At 38.6% G+C, this 21185-nt stretch overlaps 1 protein-coding gene across 2 annotated transcripts in view; it reads left to right on the plus strand.

Annotated features, from left to right (window-relative positions):
• Positions 1 to 21185, plus strand: part of BAIAP2L1 (BAR/IMD domain containing adaptor protein 2 like 1) — a 98505-nt gene that overhangs the window by 12268 nt on the left and 65052 nt on the right. For both annotated transcript variants that reach the window (XM_037003725.2, XM_017672435.3), the window contains 2 exons: positions 8982 to 9057; positions 13294 to 13380. In XM_037003725.2, coding sequence (XP_036859620.2) covers positions 8982 to 9057; positions 13294 to 13380 — 163 coding nt within the window. The remainder of the gene's footprint in view (positions 1 to 8981; positions 9058 to 13293; positions 13381 to 21185) is intronic.

The following is a 21185-nucleotide window of genomic DNA, read 5'->3' on the forward strand; positions in this document are numbered from 1 at the left end:
TTTTTACTAATAGGTCTAATTGATTTTCATCCTAGGAAGGGAAGTTGCTGCTAACAGCTACATGGACATAGATGCTTTGCAGATCAGTGGTACTTTTCTGGGTGGTCCTGGATCAGTATTCAAAGGGTCAGTGAATGACCTGCATCTCAGTACATCTGGCTCTTCTTTGGGCAGGCTAGTTAGAAATAACCAAAGATATGAACAAAGGCACAGCTTTGGCATTCCATAGCATTAGGGATTTCAAGCTTGAGTCCTTAGTAGCCTGGAACATTAGGAAGATCAAGAGTTTTTACTGTTGCTGCTGTTTTCCTTTAAAAAAACAAACTATTGAGGTATAATTTATAAACTGTAAAATTCACTCATTTTAAATGTACAATTTGGTGATAGTAAGCACAGAATTGTATAACCATTACCACAATCTAATTTTATAATACTTTTTATCCTAAAGAGGTTCCTTGTGCCCATTGCTGTCATTCCTCATTTTCACTTCTTTCACTGAACATAATAGAGTTCAACCATGTAGTGTGTATTAGGACTTTATTTCTTTTTATGGCTAAATACTATTCCATTTATGGACATACCACATTCGCTCATCTGTTTGCCCACTGATGAACATTTGGGTTATTTCTGGCAAGGTATTTTTTTAAGGGCCACATTACTCCCTAATAAAAAGTAATTTAAATGTCAGCTTGGAAAAACATAGGGTTGGAAAGCAAAATTCAGAAAGAAAGCTTTGGCATTTTCAGATTTTGTAAGCCTGTTATGACTTAATAAGTAGAGGGCAGAGCCTTGCTGCTTTTGTGACCCTCAGTTGGAGCTGTTCACTTTGAGCTAATGAAGTTGCAAGCATTGTATTACCTCATGCCCAATTTTCATGGCTAATTGGCCCATTGGGTCATTGTGTCTGTGGCAGTGTGTTCAGATGAGCTAAAGTCACATCATGCAGCCTATTCATCCATAAGCACATGTATCTCTTATAGAACAAAAACAAAAAATTTTTAACTGCTGATGATGAATACACTTTGAGCATTAGATGGTCCAGGCACTGTTCTTAGTGCTGGAGGTACAGTGGTCCTTGCTTGACCTTAATTTGCTTGCAGTTCCTACTCAGGAGACAGAGTAAATAGGTAATATCATGTGAGTTAATGACAAACCTTTTGCAGAGAGAGAAGCAAGGAGTAGAGCTGGAGACAGGCTGGAGCTGCTACCTCCATGGGAGGAGGAGGCTCAAGGAAAATGTCTCTGAAAAGTTTGGAACTGAGACTGGATGCATAAGTTGCCAGGAGGAGAGCCTACAGGCAAAAGAAAAGCAAGTACAAAATCCCTGTGGTGGGGGTGCATCTGGCCTGCTCAGAGAACAGCCCAGAGGCCGTTCATTGTGCCTGAAGCACAGTCTTTAGGGGCAGGTGAGAGGGGTGGCCAAACCTGTTTCAGGGCTAGATGTATCCAGGCTTTTTGTGCCACCCCCTACCCTGTGGTTAAGAGGACAAAAGTCACTGATGACAACCTATGATAGACCTGAGAGCTGAGGATAATCCAGTATAATATAGTAATACACCACCTTTCATTGTTTCTCTCCTCTGCTTAGGTATTTCCAGTCATGTACATTTTTTTTTTAAGCTGACAATGGGAACAGTTTATGGTACTTAAAAATAGATACTGTTTTTATCCATCTGATATGCCTATAGTATGACACCACAAAGTGTTGTGGTGAGTCATAAAATAGACCTTTCACACAGTGCTCGTAGGAGCACATGATGCTGTAGCCACTTTCTCCAAAGTATCTGGCAGTATCTAAGAAAACTGAAAAATTACCACATACCGTGTATCCCAGTAGCGGTATTTGTAGGTAAATTCTTACCTGTGTGTACGAGGAGACATACACAGTTCCTTGCTACATACTTAGTATTAGCAAAAACTTGTAAGCCAACTAAATGTCACTCGGTAGAAGAAATCAAGAAATTAGATTACACAGTTGTGAGGCCTGGGAAGTGTGATATTTGTATGGCTGTACACTGTAGTCTGCCAGCAGAATATTTTCTTCCTCCAGGAAACCTGTTTTATTCTTAAGGCTTTTCAACTGATTAAAAAGCCCAAAAAACACTAAAAAGCCCACCCAGTTTTTTGGGAATGATCTCTTACTTAAACTGGTTACAGGTGTTAACCACATCTCCAAAATTCCTTCAAAGCAACACCTAAATTAGTGTTTAACTGACTGGGTACTGTAGCTTAACCAAACAGACACATAAAACTAACCATCACAATGAGATGCCTTATATTATATTCCCACAATGGAAAATCTAGTAGGAATAAGCTGAGTTAATATATATCAAGGCAGATAGGTCTCAGAAGCATAAGGTTGAATAAAAAAATAAGATGTAAGAGGGGAATTATGATGTCATTCATTTTATAAATGCACAAAGCAATAGTAGGTATCAGTCATGACTTACGTTGAGTGTGTAAAAGTATAAAATGAGATAGAAAGTTAACACCAGGCTTAAGGTTTCCTCTGGGGAGAAAAAAAGGGATATGAGACTTGAATGAAATGATTAAACCATCCTGTGAGTTTATAATGTAGTTCTCTAAAGTTTTAATTTTCAGCAAAGGAAATCAACATGATAGTGTTAACCGTTATTAATTCTCGTAAAGACTACAGATGGTTGTGGAATCTTATTTTTGTTTCCTTTTTTTTCTTTAAGAGAAAGTAAAGGTCAGAAATACTTGTTTGCCTAGGTTGAATTGGTCCATCTTCTGATGCAAATAGAAGATTATATTCGTAAAAAATTAGGAGTAGGATTACAAAAAAGCCTCTAAAAAGAAAAAGTAATGTAGAGACTCCCATAATTGCTTGCACTGAAATAGTCCTTTGTCATGAAAGTGTTTGTATCTTACTTTTTTGCATAATTAATTAAAAGGAACTTGTATTGAGGCCTGGGGGGTGGTGAGTGCATAAGTTAGTAGGGAGGCTGCTCTGACCTGACTTTGCCTCTTACTGCCTGTGGGACTTTGAAGGTTTTTAGATTTAACATCTCCAAGCTTTGGTGTCTCAGTAAGAGGGCTAATAATAATCCCTTTGAGACCACCCATGTAAAATGCTGGGTAGGCATAGAGCCTGAAACAGTAGCACTCCATAAATGTCAAAATGTATCTCAAATGGAAAAAAGGAGTAAGATTTTCTCAGATGAAAAGCAGGTAATAACTAACATCTTCGATTTCCTTTGTACTCCACTCTTTTCTAGAGGTTTTTGTATTTATAGTCTGTCCCATACTGATGTGATTCTTTGAGGCAGAGGAGAGCCGGTATCATTTATTTTCATGCAACAAAGAGGAAGTTGAGACAGACATCTGTGGAAATGAAAATGATCATCTACTTGAAGAGTTGACTAATATTTTAGAGAATTGTTTTGTAATATTAATTACTATAATTGATTCAGTGTGTACTAAATGTCAAGTGCTTGAAAAAGCACATAATATATGTTTCATAAATATTATCTCATTGAATCCTCATACCCTCAATGAGGTGGAAATTACATTATTCCCATTTTATAGAGGAGGAAAGTGGGGCTCAGCAAGGTTGTGGTATGATTTGCCCAATAATTCAAGGCCAAAGTTTTTTTCACCTTGTCCCCTGGCCCCCCTGGGCCCATTGCTACTGGGATGGCGTGTTACAAATTACAGATACTACAAATAGATATTTAATGCAAGCTTGACAGCTCCTAGCATAAATAGATAATATAGACTGAAGGGCAGCCAAAACATTATTCATATTCGATTCATAGGAACCTTTTTGTATGTTTATACATTTGAATCTGAGTTTTTCTGCTCTAACTTAAAACAAAAAACATCTCAGTTGTCTCATTTTCCTTTGCTTGGCTCATGCTCTCCATTCATGATGGGTATGTAAAACATGACTCTTCTGACCATCTGTTAGCCCACAGGCAGCTGCCTTTGGGCCAGATTTACTCACTAATATTTTCCCTAAAGGCAGGGGACATAATCAAGTACTGATGATGTTAGTCCAGGAGCCGCACCTCCAACAACAAGAGGAAGGAGGAAGCGAGATTTTCTACGTAGAAGTATTCTCAAACAATAACCCATATTAACAGACAGTCTTGTCACATGAAATTAGAATGTGCTGTGGTTAGTTTAAGCATTTGTGCCATTGCTAGATTACTTTGAGATTATATAGAGTAATATTAAAAATGTCAAGGATATAAACATTACTTGAATCAAGTTTTTAAAAATCCCTACCTCATTAGAGATCCTTAAATCACCTTTAAAGCTTACTTCAGTGTCAATATTACCCACATTTTTCAACTGAGAAAAATAAAGTTCTGAAATATCAAATAATTTTTTCTGGGTCATGTAGAGAACTGGAAAAAGAAATGGAAAGAGAAACTAATTCTTAGAATTTTGAAGTCAGCACAGTCAAAGTATCTGGCCAGTAATAATAGTATTTGTTTCATAGTCTATAGTCCCATATTGGTAAAGGTAATAATTTTTCAAAAATGAAAGAGAAATCTAACTAGTGAAGTTAAAGCCATTATAAGATTATATATTATTTGTTTTAAAATTATGAGCTGTAACTCTACAGGAGGCATAGGAAATGCATGCAGTACATGGACCAGCTAGAAATCTGGTGGAAAGTGCCAGTAGATTCTGAGTGGGCTGTTCCTTAACATTTTATTTGGAATAGCCCACCTCTAATTCTCCAGTGCTGCTGAGCTTTTGTGATAGAACCAACCCCGCTTCTTATGAGACTCAGCACAGGTAGAGCAGAGATATTGCCATTATTTTAGCCTAGACTATCCATATTCTTCTCTGAGTGGAGTTATATGTAAACATTTTAAGAACTATATTTTTAAACTGATGAGCTGACTAAGAATAATCTTAAGAAAGAACACAAATGTGGGCTCTTTTTTGTGACTGCCTATATGCTAGAGGACAGGATTAGTTAACAGTATATTTCCTTATATTCATACCATCCAGACAGCCTCATAAGATTATTATAAGGATTTTAAGTGATATTTAAAAAATAGTTTTTTCCTTCTACTAGAATTTATATTCTCACTATCTAGACTTGGTCTCAAGATTATTGTAAGAATTTTATATGAGATATTTGAAAACTAATTTTATCTTTTTATTAGAAAATAACCATTTTCTAATGAAGTTATTAGATTTTTTAAATTATTGAAATCATACATTGTTGATGGGAATGTAAAATGGTACAGCCACTCTGGAAAATAGTTTGGGAATTTCTTGTAAAGTTAAACATACACCTGTCATATGACGCAGGATTTGAACTCCCAGGTGTTTATCATAGAGATAGGAACACTAATAGTCACACAGAAACCTATGTGTGATTGTATCAAATGCATTTGTAATTACCAAAAAGTGAAACAACCCAAATGTTCAGAGGGTAAATAGGTAAATAAATTGTGATACATCTATACTATGGAATACTACTAGCAAAAAAACAAATAATAAACTGTTGATACGCACAACAACTTGGATGGTTTTTAATGTTGCTGTGCTAAGTGAAAAAGCCAATTTCAAAAGGTTACATACTGTATGATCCTGTTTATAGAACATCCTCACAGTGACCAAATTATAATGATGGAGATCAGTGGTTGCCAGGAGTTAGGACTAGTGGGGAAGGTGTGGCCATAAAGGGGTAGATGAGGGAGATTTTTGTGTTATTGGACCTGTTGCTGGTTGTGTTTTCAAAGGAATTCAATCAAAAGACAGACTTAGGACAGTGTTAAGTGGCAGGAGTTTATTAAGCAAAGTAAAAATACATTCTCAAGAAGGGTGGAGAGCAAGCTGTCTGGAAACCAGAAGCAGCTCTACTATTAGAGTTGGGGTTGGTTTTTAAACTGGTGGAAAGTCCTTCCCTGTGTCTTACATCATTTAATTGACATGTTGATTGACAGTTTCAGGTTATATAACCTTTTCCCTGGTGCATAGGTGCTAATCCCTAAGTACCCAAGTGAAACCCAGGTAGGCGGGTGGGATAAGGGGAGGTGTAATGCAATGTAAATTTATTATAATTATGGTAAAATGAACCCCAAGGTAACTCCAGGCCACCTCCTGGGTCTTAGTGCGCCTGTGGCCAACCTGTGTTGATAGTCTGGAAGTGTTGGACTTTTTATATCTTGTTTGGCCCTGATAAGACAGGAGACTGAACCATAAACAGGAGGGGTTTGGGGTGTATTCTGCCATCTGGTGACAAGGGGGTAGGTGGAAAGGGGGAGGACCTTGTCCGGGACAGGGCAGGACCTGCTCATATCTGCCTAGCTACCTGACAGAACAGTTCTGTATTATAGTTAAGATGGTGGTTATACAAATCTGTATACACTTTCACACCCACAGGCTTCTAGAAATCATTTTAGGGCTTCACTCCTAAATATGAACTGAAGATCACGAATCACCAGACATTTGAGGAAAGCCTCCAATACAAAAGACAGGTGGATACCAAACAATGAGAAGAAATAATCAGGAGATAAAGCTACATTTTATTCATATTAGAGATATTGTATCGATAAAACAAGAACAGGATGCTTTTCAAAAGGAATAATGAAAAATTTAAAAGAGCCCAAATTAAAATCGATATAAAAAATTTTTAAACATAATAGAAAAGTTGGAATGTAAAGTTGAGGGTATCTATCAGATATAGAACAAAAAGTGGAAAATATGAGAAAAAAGATTAAATGATTAGTAAATAAATCCAGGGTATATAAAATCCTCATCAGAGATTCAGAAAGAATGAAGAGACAAGAAACAAAACAGGAACATTTTTCAAACCTAATTCTCTATATAGGTATATAGAACATAATATGATTTCAGTCAACAGAACATAGTACATTATTTTCTACATGGATAGGGTCTGTTGACAGCCCAGTAAAATAAATGCAGTTATCACACTGAGACAGACTATTACGTTGTTTCAAAAAACAGAATAAAGAGAAAAGAACAGTCATCCCCCGCTCTGCCAACAGTCATATACAAAGGAAGAAGAAATGGCTGGCCTCTCACCAAAACTGGGTAGCAAACTTCTAGCAAAAATGGGTATTAAAGATAGTGGGGCAATATCTTTAAAATTCTAAGGGAAGTCACTTTCAATCTCTAATACTGTACCCAGCAAAATACCACAAGGTAAAGACAATTTGAGACATATGGGGACTCAATTTTAATGCATCATTTCTAAGGTCATTCTTGGAGAATAATCTCCAACAAATAGAAATAAATGAAGAGGAAGATATGAAATCTAGCTAATGAGAGCTCTAATACAGGGAACCAGAAAGGGACATGCAAGGGCAACAGTATGGCGGAGTCAGTCAGGCTAGACTGAGCAAGAGGACGGAGAGTCCTTGGAGGAAGTTCTGGGGAAAAAAATGGAATGGAAGATTAGCTGACAACTTTGTGCACTTGAAAAATAATATTGATAGGCTTCTGCTAGATCTGATGGAACATGTGGAAAAATCCAAGATAGATACATAGAAAACTAAACACTAAGGCTGGGGGTAGGGATGAGACAATTTTTAATCCCAGGAGAAACAAAAAGGCTGTATCAAGGAAGGAAATGTAAGCATTGGTACATTCCTTGCATTGTACTGACCAATATTTACAAAGTCATAATAAATCTTGATGATTGGCTTACCGGGAAATTGATATTTAATTTTATAGGAAGGATTGACAAAGGGAAAGTGAAGTGACATAGAGAACTAAATCCTCATCTACTGTAGGGGAAAGCCAGTAGGGATTGTCCAAAATTGAGAAATCAAAATAATATTCAAAATTATGGTAGGAAAACAAGATTAACAGCTTAGGTGAAAGTGCTCTTGGGAAGCTAAGGGCAGGCAGAGGGTAGGGGGTACGATTGAGGCATGAGGTGGTTTTCCAGGATAAGCCCTTATCACAGTTTGATAAAATAGAAGTTATTATGTTCTCTACTCACTCATGATGGAGAACCTTTTTATCCCAGGGAACATGTGTGTCAAGTGTCAGCCCTTTGTTGCGTGGCTTTTCATTCATTTTATTGCCTGGTTCTCTACAAACAGGGTACATGTTTTGTGAGGTGGGTAGAGACTGGAGTGGTTTATCTGGAATGATTAGTATTGTGTGATGTTCCTTGTTTGTAAGCAGAACAAATATACTGAGCCATGTGTTCTGAGTCAAGTGGTCAGAGCCCCAGAGGAATGATTTCCTATGTTAAATGAAGACCAACATTCTAAATAATCACCTGTCTTATGCTTGTCATAACATTTGTCTCTATGTTTATGGCTTTATAATGATATGGAAATGACACTTTTAAAAATGAAAACCATGACATCTACAGAGGTATGGCATCAGGGACTCCATGAGGGAAATCATGTCTTTCCGTCTAGTTAGTCCAAAAGTACTTAATGGATAGACCAATCACTGGGAAAGAAAATGCCAGTGACCACCTAGAAAGAAGGTTCCAGGCTGGCCTGTGTCCTAGAGCCATCAGTAACACCCACCCTCATACCCTCCCCAATTAAGTAGGTATAGGAAAAACAAAATCTCTTGGAAATTTTTGTTCTATGTATAGCCAAAACATTGCTCCTGTAATTAAGTTCCGATCAAGTTCCTGTTTCTTAACATGAGAATGTCAACCATTAACTTATGTAAACCCAAAGGCAGCATTAGCTCCTTGGCCCACAACCTCTGCAGGGTGTGCTTTGTAGAGACGGGCTCTTCTACTACTTGATGCATGTACAGTAGGTTCTAAGCAGCTGTTGGGCAACTGGAGAGCTGCCAGGGTCACAAATGCACTGGAGCACCCTGTTCCATCAGTAAAGAAATACATGTTCTTCATCATTTTTAAATAAATATTCATGACTTTATAGACTCTGCTATCAAGCATACATAGACATCCCAGTCTATGCAGTGACAAAATCTAAAGACTTGATCTACTGCTGGCTTATTTTATTAATTTGTTTGTTTTATTTGTTTGTCAGAATGTTATGGAACAGTTTAATCCTGGACTACGAAATTTAATAAACCTAGGAAAAAATTATGAAAAAGCTGTTAATGGTAAGTCTTCTATTTTCTAAGTTTATAAATATAGAGCACAAGTAAAAGCTGTTCAGTCAATATTTTACCTATTTTTTAATGCTTAATACTGAATTTTTAAAATATCTTTAAATTGGTAGAAATTATTTATAATGATTTAATCTACAGAACTTTGCAGTGGTAGGATATTAGTGTATTTGAAATGAGTAAACAGAATAATGAGCTACTGTAAGTAAGGTATTTAATTATTAAATCTTTTTGACATAGTTCAATCTTTTATATCATTATCATGAACAATGTTTTCTACTTTTGAAACCAAATTCTTTGTAAACTAAGAACATACATAAAATGTGTATTTAAAATATTTGTTAGTGTCTTGCATCATAGGAATTATTCTCCTTTAATTTATACAGAAGAATTTCTTCCCTTTGGGTTTATCACTTTCAATAGTGACATGAGAAATAAAATTTTTAGCCAGAGTGGAAAGGCATCTAAGTTAAAGGTTGACCTTAGATTCTCATTTCAAAATGAGTGCTTCCTTTAAAATGAATTCAAGCATTGGCTTTTGTCTGTCTTTGTGAACCAGAGTTGTTTGCTAGTTTGAAAAAGTTTTCATTTGAGGAAGCTGGCATGTATCTGCACATACATTTCCCTAATAAAAGGTGATTGTTATTAATGATCATCATAAAAACTTGAGATGCTAACAATCACCAAATTCGAACAAAGTCAAAACAATTACCCTATGTAGCAAGTACAGATCCCAGTTTCACCCTCTACCCTGGTTCACTGAGAACATCCAAGTAATAGTCAAAAATTTAATGGTAGATCAAGTTTTGTGTCTTTACATATCTTTTATTTCTCTTTCACCATGTCCCACTTATGTCTTCTCTCAGTTGGTATTTTGAAAATAAATCTTTGGCCTTATACACACTCAGCATGAACATGCCACAGGAAAGGGGGTATGCTGTCTAAACTTTGGATGACAGGTGCCCATTGTTGTAGTCCCTGGAAAAGTAAACTTACTTTCTTCTGGATCCCTGTGCTGTTTGTCAGACATCTTCCATGTCAAGAAATGCAGCAGGCCTGGGATTTTCCTCCCCAGCCCTTCAGCAGTATCAGGGACTTGTGTGGATACCCCCCTCCCTCCTTCAAAGACCAGGAGCCTTGTTTTGGAAGTCATGCACAGCTGACTCTCCCTTGGTGTCTGTTTCATCACAAGGCAGAAAAGCCATGCTTTAGATGTCCCTGTGAAGGAAGTCCCCATGACCTGCAATAGTTTTTTTTCTTTCTAGCATTTGCTACCTCTGCAGCAGTTTTACAAGGTGACTGGGGGAGCTGCCTACAGTTTAGTCTCCTGCTAACAAGACTTCTCCCCAAAGGGCTCTTACCACTTTAACACCTCCCGGAAATTATTCTGCATTTCATACAGTATTTCTGGAATTTCTGGCTTTTGCTGAAGCCACTGAGAAATTTAGATAAATTTTGAAGTCCTTGGTAAGAATTTGTAGTATAGTTGAGGATGCCAGATATGCAGCCAGCAGGTTATAACCCAGGGAAACAGGCACAGGATGCACCACGTCACAAGAATTTGAACAGTGGAGGTTGATGGGGAATGGAGCAGGCAGGAGGCCTAGTAGGAGCTGAGCCAGCTGAGAGATGTTAGGTTTCAGTTGGCTTATGCTGCATAGCAGTGCTTCAGGTACTTCAGAAAAGACAACATCCAAGCCAAGACCTGGGGTCCACGCTGGCAGGTGAGAAGCTTTTGTTGAATAGTAAGATATAAAGTGTAATTAGTTCAAATTAATGCACTTGAATGCAATGCCAGCTATCTATTGCTGCATAACAATTGTCCTTAAAATTGGAGGCTTAAAACAATAGTTTCTTGGTCCTGTAAAGGCAGAGTAGTTCCCAGGACCCCTAGGGCTCACTCTTGAAGCTGAAGTCAGCTAGAACCTGGTCTGGGCTGGGAGCTAGACTGTTCCACCAGTAGAAGTCCCTTTGGAAGTTAGGCTTGCTGGTATCCCATTGGCCAAAGCAAGTCACATGGCCAGGCCACGCCCTCAATGTATAGGGGGCTACACAGGCTGGGGATTTTGAAAGGTGTGATTTGCTGAAGGCCATTACTGTGAAAATCTGTCATGAACTCTGGAGTGTGGGCTTACCCTGTGGGCAGTGGGAGGCCTTTGAAAGTTTTTGAGCAGAACTGTAACCTAATAAAATCATATTTTAAGGAAAAATTATCTGGTAGAAGTATGTAGATCAGAATAATGAAATAGCCGGTTAACCACTGAAATAGAATGAATATGCTTCATTCCTTAAAATAATACGTGGTAGAAATATCTCTTAATGTGTTCACAAAGGGGGACAAAATTATGAAAATACTGTTTTATCCTTTATTACTTCTGGAATAAATTATATAATTTAAAAGTTAATTCAACCTTATCATAAAAGCAAGGATATCTTATGAGATTTGGCAAGGTTAAATAGTTTTAAACATAAGTTAACAGTTAATGAAAAATTTTCAATTTAATGTGTGGGTACAAACCAAAATTTTTGTTTAAATATTATGTAATCCTGTGTGATATTCTTCCACTAGTTCAACTTTTCAGCTTATCAGTATGCTAAAATATCACATATATTAACTTGACAGCTTATTGGCTACCAACCTTGTATTTAGGTGGAGTTATCTGTTTTTTCAGTTCTAGCTGAGACCAAAGAGTCAAAAAGCACCATAAGTTAGAACTGAGGAAATGGAGTCCCTTAGTCAGAGTTGTGTACCCTGCCTGTGATTCCCCATTGACCTTGGGTACATCCCAGAATATCTCCACTCCCCTTCACAAAACAGGATCATGACATCACCTTCCCATGTCTTAACACTATTGGGTAGATTAACTTAATTAATGACTTAGAAAGTCTACTTAAATGCTACTTGTTATTGTTCTCTTTTATAATTATACTTTAAGGTTATCCTCAGTCATGTGGTGTAACTGTAGCACAGCATTACACTTCCTAAATTTGTATACATATATAGTAAAAGCCATAACTTTTATTAAAATAGATTAATTTTCCATGAAAATACTCCTTTTCTGGTCTGCAGTATCTTCAGCTGGACTTTGTAACCTTACTCATTCTGTGACATCCCTCACACACACTCTTTTATACTAGTGCCTTTCTTAATCCACCTTTTAAAGACAATACCCATTATAAACTGGGGCAAGGCAACTGATGTGGCCTCTGGTTTTTTTTGCAGTGAAAGAAAAGGAATCCCAAAGATTGCTGAGGGCTCTTTTAACTCCACACTTCTGTGTTCCCTAGAGCCAGACTTTGAGTAAAATAAAATAAAATATTTTCTCCAGAATCACACTAAATAGATAGGTCTTTTGAAAACCTTGCTTGTTATACAATGTCAGTCTCTCCAAACCTACCTTGTTGTAAAGTGAGAGAAGGGATTGATATTAGCAGCTTCTGTTTATTGAGTGCTTGGGCTATTAGGACATTTTATAGGTGACCATCCTTTATTTCAGAAAGGATAACTTGCCCAAGGAGATCAGTCATTAGAAGTAAAGGTAGAATTCAAACCAGGTAGGTCTCTCTCATCCTTGACTCCTCTCCCCAACATCCCCCTCCCACAAAAAAGAAAAGTTTTCTTTGTCTCAGCCAAAAAGTAAGAAGAAAAAAATTAGAGCATTCAGTTATTCTTCAGATAATCCTATTGTTTTTTGGAATGATAATGTTTTTCAGACCTCATAGATTTTTTTTTCCCCTTGGCAACAGGTATGTTATTGTTAGTGTCAGAATGTTTTTTTTCAATAGAAAAAGTAAATACGCCATTGAAGGACAAGGTTCCTAGGCCACCCCACAAAAGTCCGAACTAATAATGTTGCTGTCCTATACTGTTGTAGAAAAACCAGCTCAGAAAATATTTCTTGCTGGAGTAAATGTGTTTCCAGCCCTCATTTGATGTTATGAACACCTACATTCTGGAATTAGCATCAGGAGCATGCAAGGCCTTTTCTGGACTTCCAACACCTGCTGCTGCAGGTTCCCACGGCTGGTCTGAGTGAGAATCCCGAGACTATCCAGTGGATGGAAGCCTCCAGAGGGACCTCTGCCCCTGGAAAGCGATCAAGCATAAGCCCTGCCTTCTGAGAGCCATATTTGCTGCAGCCAGAAGGAACCAAGGGATGTTTAGAAGAAAACCTCTGTGTCACTTTCTTTGTCTAAGTCATGACTTTGTGTGTTACCTTCCCCATCTAGCTATGGTTCTGGCAGGAAAAGCCTACTACGATGGAGTGGCCAAGGTTGGTGAGATTGCCACCAGTTCCCCCGTGTCGACAGAACTGGGTGAGCTGACTGTCCATCATGTATAACCTAACTTGAGCCGTGGTTCTGGGGTCTTTCATCCCGTGAGCCCTCATAAGAACACATGAAGTGGCCCACATTTGGAAGAGAAAGGAGAGCTAGCCCAGTGCTCCAGTTTGTTCACTTCTGGAATGAATGAGTTCACATCACATTCCGGTATAGATGAAGGCCAGTGGCCAGCCTCTTGCTCCCTAGGAATTGGGCTTCTGTCTCTGAGACTTGGGTCCTAGCCCTTCCTTTTGAGTCTCTGAAGGCCAGAGCCCAGGGAGCTTGACCTACATTCTTAACCAAAGGAGAGTGGTGTGCTGAGCCTCCTGACCCTGGCTGGAGTGTTTCCTGTAACTAACCTCACAGAAAGTCAGACTCCTTTACATTCTGCTCTTGGCTCTCACTGCCTCCACTGCTGCTCTCAGTTGTGATTTTTCCAGTTCTGCTAGCTATGAATTGATCTCCTGTGCACATGCAGAGGGCAGTCCCGCCTGCCCTTGGCACTGCCAGCTGCAGAGGGAATCTGTGTTGCTATTCAGAGAGCTGGTTTCCTTACTATCTCCTAAGGGTTTTATTTTTTTAATAGCCACACACACATAATTTTAAAAACTTGTTAAGTATGTTGTATTTTACAAAGGGTAAAATTTCTGATTTCAGAATGTTTGTCATAATTTGAAAGATTCAGAAAACCAGAGGAAAAGACTGATTAAAGTGTGTGCATTTAAAGTGTTGTCCATCTCTAATTAAAAAGCAGAAAGGGAAGCAAAGGCAGAGCCTAGGAGCATACACTTAAGGTTCAAAAAGTTACAGTTTCTATAAAAAGTGTCTTGAGGGTTTTCAAGATTGCTTGGAAAACTTTTAACTGACTTATAAAAGTGGAGGAACAAATTCAGAATGTGATGACAGTACTGGGGTTGGCGGCCAAGCTACAAGGGTATGAAGTGGACCTGGGTGCTCATTAACATTCTCTGAAAGTGTTTGTACAAGCATGCTTCAGAAATACTGCTGTTTGGTTTCAGACCACTGCAGTAAAGCCAGTATTGCATGAAAGCAAGTCAAATGAATGTTTTGGTTTCCCAGTGCATGTAAAAGTCATGCTTACACTATACTGGTGTCCAGTAATAGCATTATGTGTGAAGATATTGTACACAACTTAATTTAAAAAATACTTTATTACCAAAAAAATGCTAACCATCATCAGAACTCCCAACAAGCTGTAATCTTTGCTGGTTGAGGGTCTTGTTTCGATGTTGATGGCTACTGACTGATCAGGGTGGTGGTGCTGAAGGTTGGGGTGGCTGTGGCAATTTCTTAAAATAAGATAGAGTTTGTCACATCGATTGTTCCTTTCATAGACAATTTCTCTGTAATGTGTAATGCTGTTTAATAGCATTTTACACACAATAGAACTTTTTCAAAATTGGAGTCAATCCTCTCAAACCCTGCCACTGATTTATTAACCAAGTTTGTTGAATTCTAAATCCTTTGTTGTCAACAGTCTTCACAGCATCTTCACCAGGAGTAGATTCTAGCTCTTTGCTCATGCAACTCCTCATCCATTCAAATTTTATCATGAGATTGCAGCAATTCTTTAGGCTCCACTACTAATTTCTAGTTCTCTTGCTATTTCCACCATATCTGCAGTTACTTCCTCCACTGGAGTCTTGAACTCCTCAAAGTCATCCATGAGGGTTGGAATCAACTTCTTCCAAACTCTAGGTAGTGTTGATATTTTGACCTCTTACCATTCTTCCCATGAATCACGAATGTTCTTAATGGCTTCTAGAATGGTGAATCCTTTCCAAAAGGTTTTCAATTGACTTTGCGCAGATCCATCAGAGGAATCACTATCTATGGCAGCTTTAGCTTTATGAAATGTATTTCTTAAACAAGACTTGAAAGTCAAAATGATTCCTTGACCTGTGGGCTGCAGATCAGGGTATTGTGTTAGCAGGCACGAAAACAGCATTAACCTGTGCACCCCTATCAGAGATCTTGAGTGACCAGGGGCACTGTCATGGGCAGTAATATTTAGAATGAAATCTTTTTGCTGAGAAGTAGGTCTCAGTAATGGGCTTAAAATATTCAGTAAACCATGTTGTAAAGAGATGTTCTGTCATGTAGGCTTTGTTGTTGAGTTTGTAGATCACAGGCAGAGTAGATTTTGGCATAATGCTTAGGGGCCCTAGCATTTTTGGAATGGTAAGTGAGCACCTCTTTAACTTGGTCACAAGTGGCAGGCATTAGTTCCCAACAAGAGAGTCAGCCTGTCCTTTGAAGCCAGACATTGACTTCTCTCCAGCTGCAAAAGTTCTAGATGGCATCTTCTCCCAAAGTAAGGTTGTTTCATCTACATTGAACATCTGTTGTTTAGTGTGGTCACCTTTATTGATTCACTCAACCAGATCTTCTGGATAACTTGCTGCAGCTTCTGCATCAGCACTTGCTGCTTCCCCTACATGTCTGTATTATGGAGACGGCTTCTTTCCTTAAACCTCGTGAACTAACCTCTGCTAGCTTCAAGCTTTTCCTCTGCGGTTTCCTCCCCTCTCTCAGCCTTCATAGAATTAAAGAGAGATAGGGCCTTGCTCTGCATTAGGCTTTGGCTTAAGGGAATGTTGTGGCTGGTTTGATCTTCTATCCAGACACCAAAACTTTCTCCACATAAGCAGTAAGGCTGTTTGACTTTCCTATCATTCATGTGTTCACAGCTTTAATTTCCTTCAAGAACTTTTCCTTTACATTCACAGCTTGGCTGTCTGGTGCAAGAGGCCTGGCTTTCAACCTTTAGCTTTTGACATTGCCTTCCTCACTAAATTTAATCAATTCTAGCTTTTGATCTAAAGGGAGAGAAGTACGACTCTTGCTTTCACTTGGACACTTAGAGGCCATTGTTGAATTAACTGGCCTACTTTGAATACTGTTATGTCCCAAAGGGGAGGGGGATGGGGAATGGCCAGTCAGGGGAGCAAAGTACAACATTTATCAATTAAGTTCACCATCTTATATGGGCGCAGTTTGTGATGCCCCCAAAAGAGTTCCAATAATAACATCAAAGATCACCGATTACAAATATCATATTTGTAATGATTTATCATATATCATATATTTGCAGTAAATATATGATTACCGTAACAAATATAATAATAATGAAAAAGTTGGAAACATTGGGTGAATTACCAAAATGTGATGCAGAAACATAAAGTGAGCAAATGCTGTTGGAAAAATGGTGCTGGTAAGCAGGGTTGCCACAAACTTTCAATTTGTGAAAAACACAGTATTTGTGAAGCTCTATTAAATGAAGTACAATAAAATGAGCTGTGCCTGTACTGGAAGAGTTTATGAAAGAGTCTTGAAACCTGTACACAAAACCTCAGCCTGAAGTGATGCTATATAAGTCAGTACTGCTATACTTAAGAGAATCAGTTACATGCAGAACTTTTCACAGCCCTGACTTGTGTTCTATTGGTGCCATAACTTCTGCATGTTCTGGCAAAGTCTGAAGTATAGTAACTCTGTCCTAAGCAAGATCAGTTTGATAAAATATACACTGTGTTATATAGACAGAAGCAGATTGTAAAACTTAGGACATTTGAGGGATGATTGAGATGATTATAGGGTTCCAAAAATAGGACTAAATAAGAAAGAAACCTATTTGTGTCAGGCATCGGGAGAAAAATGTTACGACTTTTACATTCAAACATATGGTGCTCTGATTTGCCATCACTCATTTTACCTTTTTAATGTTTTATGGTACTTGCCACTGTTTAAATAAGACTTCCTTTCCACACCTTACTTTATTCAGCTGTGAGTTTGTAATGCTGGATCAACTATTTCCACAGCAACCAGTGTTGTTATAAACACTGGCTTAAAACTTCAGTTTCAAGTAAGGAAAGTATGTTGCAATGGTAGAGTTTCTTTCATCTAGATAGGTGTTTTATTTAGAGGGAATGGAAGTAACTTTTGCTGTGTTTTATTTTTGTTTCAAGTTGACCTTTTGTTTATATTTACTTTTCATCTAGTTATCAGTTTTCAACTTATTTGTAGCAATTCCGTGATGAAGTGCTGTCTTAGTAAGAGTTGGTTTTGGAGGCCTAATAATTAACTTTTTTAAATTCGCTTCATTTTTTATTTTTTTGTTAAAATGTAAACTAAAATACTACTTTCTGTCTGTTTAAATTCCCTGTGTGGAAGAGTACTAGACAATTCATAGAAAAAAGAGACGTAAGGTAGATTGTGTTTTTCCCATTTTTTAAGAAGACTTTATTGTCTAGTTACTGACTTTTGGTATTGGTATTCATAACCTTATTTTGAAACTTATGTTGTAGATTCCATCAGGTAAAACTAAAAGGGTATGTGAAGATCATGAATCATTTTAAAGTTTTCATTTATTTTATCTTGTTTCTGAAAAACCCTTGTTTTCCCACCAAAAGAATTTCTATAATTTAAAAAATTTCTGTTTAAAAATTTTCCTCTGGAAGGAAAAGGATGCTGAAGAATCTTTATAATTCTTAAAATTTTGATTACCAGAGTAATTTTCATTTCAGTGTTGAATTAAAATATTTTTTAGTGTTGCTATAGGACACAACCTTTTTCATTTCATACATATTTTTCTATGAAAATTCTATTTATTCTGATATTTTTGTACTTTAGGAGTTGAGTGAAGAAATATCCTCTGTGTAAAATATTTACTTAAGTCATAGAAATTTTTAGTAAGGATTCAACTTGGGAAACCTGGCCAAATATATTATGAATGTTAATTTACTTTTTGTCTTTTGTGTTGGTCTCTGTATCATGTCCAACTCGTAGCTGTTGGTGGTTCCATTTAGATAACCCTCTTTCAGCATTAGCCCACCCAGTGCTCTGTGAATAATTTAAGATGCTTTTGCCCAAAAGTAACAAAATAACCAACTAATAGTCATTTAAGCAATAAGGATATTTTCCCACTTAAGGAAGCCAGGAATAGCAGGTTCCTGGTTAGTTAATTATTACTAAGAAACTAGGTTCCTTCTCTTTCTCCTCCTTAAGCTTAACATCTCATGGTACCAAGATGGCTGCCATTGCTAGTTTTAGGCATCACATCCTCCCTCCTTCCATTATATCCAAAAACAGGAGGTGGAATTTCTTCTCAGGTGTGCCTTTAACAAAAGAGAAAACCTTTTCTTCCTCTCATGTCCCATGATGCAGTAGCCAGAGAGGTTTCCCCAGCATGGTTAGGTAAGGAATATATCTGTTGGGGGAGAGGGCATAGCTGTCAGGAGGACACCTGACGTCACTGCCAAGCCAGGCAGCTCTAGGATCAAATGGCTTGTTTCAGTAACTTCCCATGAGAGGTAAGGACTTACACAAATATTCTTCAGTCTGCTGTGTCTTGGGCAGCATAGCACTTCTGCATTGTGCATGTCTCTCTGGAATAACATTTTTCTCCCACATGGAGTGTGTGGTTTCACTATTACATGTATACTTCAAACTTTATAATGGTTGTTTCTCCTGGGTCCTTACTTGCTTTTTCCTCCACCAGATCACAGCCATTCTTCCCAGGCTATTCCTATTTGGAAAGTGGGATTCCAAGCCCAGAGGAAGAATTAAGGATATGGGGGGTGGTCTTCGTTTTTTTCTGCCCTTTTGTTTTTCTTTTCAAGCTTCATGTATCTTATAATAATGAACTCTGGTGCGTGGTCCCTGCCTCTGCTCGCACTCCCTTTCTTCCTCTCATCGTCCTCTCTGTGCATGTATCTGCACGGTCTCACAACCTCAGTTTTGAAAACTGAAGGACTAGAGAAAATGAAGAAACATCATCCACAGTTTTACCTCTTGAATACAACCACTTTAATTACTGTTGTATTACTTTCCAGCCTTTTCTTCCCATGAGCATGTTATTACCTGATGTACCTAACAACACACATTGAGTGCTTGCTGTCTGCCAAGCCCAGGCCCATGCCCTGCCCCTGACACGTATTACCTCCTTTCATTCTCCCAACAGTCCTGTGCAGGTACTTACACTGTCTGTTTTATAGGTAAGATCCCAAGGTGAAGTGTGCCCTAGATCACACAGTCCGGAGGTGGTCCCACCTTAGAATCTGAGTCCTTCACCTCTGCACTAGACTGTGCTTCACTGAGGCAAAGGGAAAGGAAAGAGCAAACCAAGAAGGGGTCTGAAGAGGAGGAGGACTTGGACCTTTTCAAGAGCAAAATGGAATCATTAGTGTCAGAGCAGCAAAGGCCAGGGAGGGTCTGGCAGGTGTGGTGATTACAGGTTGCTGGTCCCCTTGGAAAGGGTGGTTTCACTAGGGTCCTGACCATGAATGCCAGGCATTAGGGTTAAAGGTAGAAATTACAGAGAAGTAACGTGTGTGTGTGTGTCTTCCTACAAGTATTGATTGACTTTTGTACTGCTGTGATTTGTATAGAAACTCAAGTCTCATTAAGTGCCTACTATGTGCCAGGTACTTCATACATTGCTTCATGGAGTAGCTGATAGGCGCTAAGGGTAAACTCAGCAGTCACATCCTTCTGCATGGGGGTGATAGAGAACCTCCATGGGCAGTCACATTGGGTCCTGTGTCCCTAGCCTTATGCTCTGCAGCCAGGTAAAACAGAGCAAGAGTTATAGAGTTGGTGACCCTGGAGAGGATGGTAGGCAGCTTCAGTGCTGCCTGGGTTACCGAGCTTTCTCCCCTCACCCAAAGCTGGAGCACAGGAAAGGTCGTGTGACCCAGGACAGAGAGGCCACATCAAATTTTATTTTCTCCTGAAACTCCTGGTGCCCAGTAAAGGTTACATTGTCACCTTGACACTGTCAGCTTGTGCTACCTCAGGCAGAACTTCACCTTTATGAGTAGGTTGGCATGCCTAAAGCAGATGATGGCAACACCTTCTGGGTGGTTTGAAGATGAAATGAGGTACTGTGCCTTGTGAATTCTAAAGTTTCAAAGACCAGAAAGATGCCTCTCTGCTGCCACTTCATATATTCACAAATACTTGAGAATTCTAAAAACAGTACCAATTTTTTATTGACATTAATCTCTTCCATAAAGTAGGTAATATAAGTTTGTAAGAATATACATTTTTTGATGATTCATGAACCAGTTTTTCAATTCTCTTCTGTATCTTTGTTTTCTGTTTCATTAATCTCTTACCTTTCCTTCCTTCTATCTTTGCAGTTACTCTATTATTCTCTAATTTATGAAATGGCACATTTCACTCACTATTTTAAGTACAGGCATCCCTTTTTTGGAAAGCAGTGCAGGACTGTAAAAATGACCATGCATATTAAAACCATGCAAAACCATCTTAATAACAAATTGTTATTGTCCCATGACCTTTAAAGTTGTTTTTCAAAAATATTAAGAACTCTGTCACTTGTTGGGAGCCAAGATGGTGGCATGCATAGAGCAGTGGAAATCTCCTCCCAAGACCATATATATTTTTTAAAATACAACAAATACAACTATTCTTAAAAGAGAGACCAGAAGACACACGACAACAGCCAGACTACATCTACACCTGCAGGAACCTAGGACCTCGCGAAGGGGGTAAGATACAAGCTGTGGCCCGGCAGGACCCAAGCACCCCTCACCCCAGCTCCCGGTGGGAGGAGACGAGTCGGAGGGAGAGGGAGCCCAGGACTGCTGAATACCCAGCCCTAGCCATCCGCACTGGGAGGGCAGACATACAGTGCATGGTGTACTGGATACTAGGAAACAGGACAGTAAGACCTGTGAGCAGGTCCCCGCAGCTGGCACCCCTGGGACAAAGAAAAGCGAGTGCCCTTTGAAACTCTTAAAGGGACAGGGACC

This window comes from Manis javanica, chromosome 10 (assembly GCF_040802235.1).
Source record: "Manis javanica isolate MJ-LG chromosome 10, MJ_LKY, whole genome shotgun sequence".
In the NCBI taxonomy this organism is placed as follows: domain Eukaryota; kingdom Metazoa; phylum Chordata; class Mammalia; order Pholidota; family Manidae; genus Manis; species Manis javanica.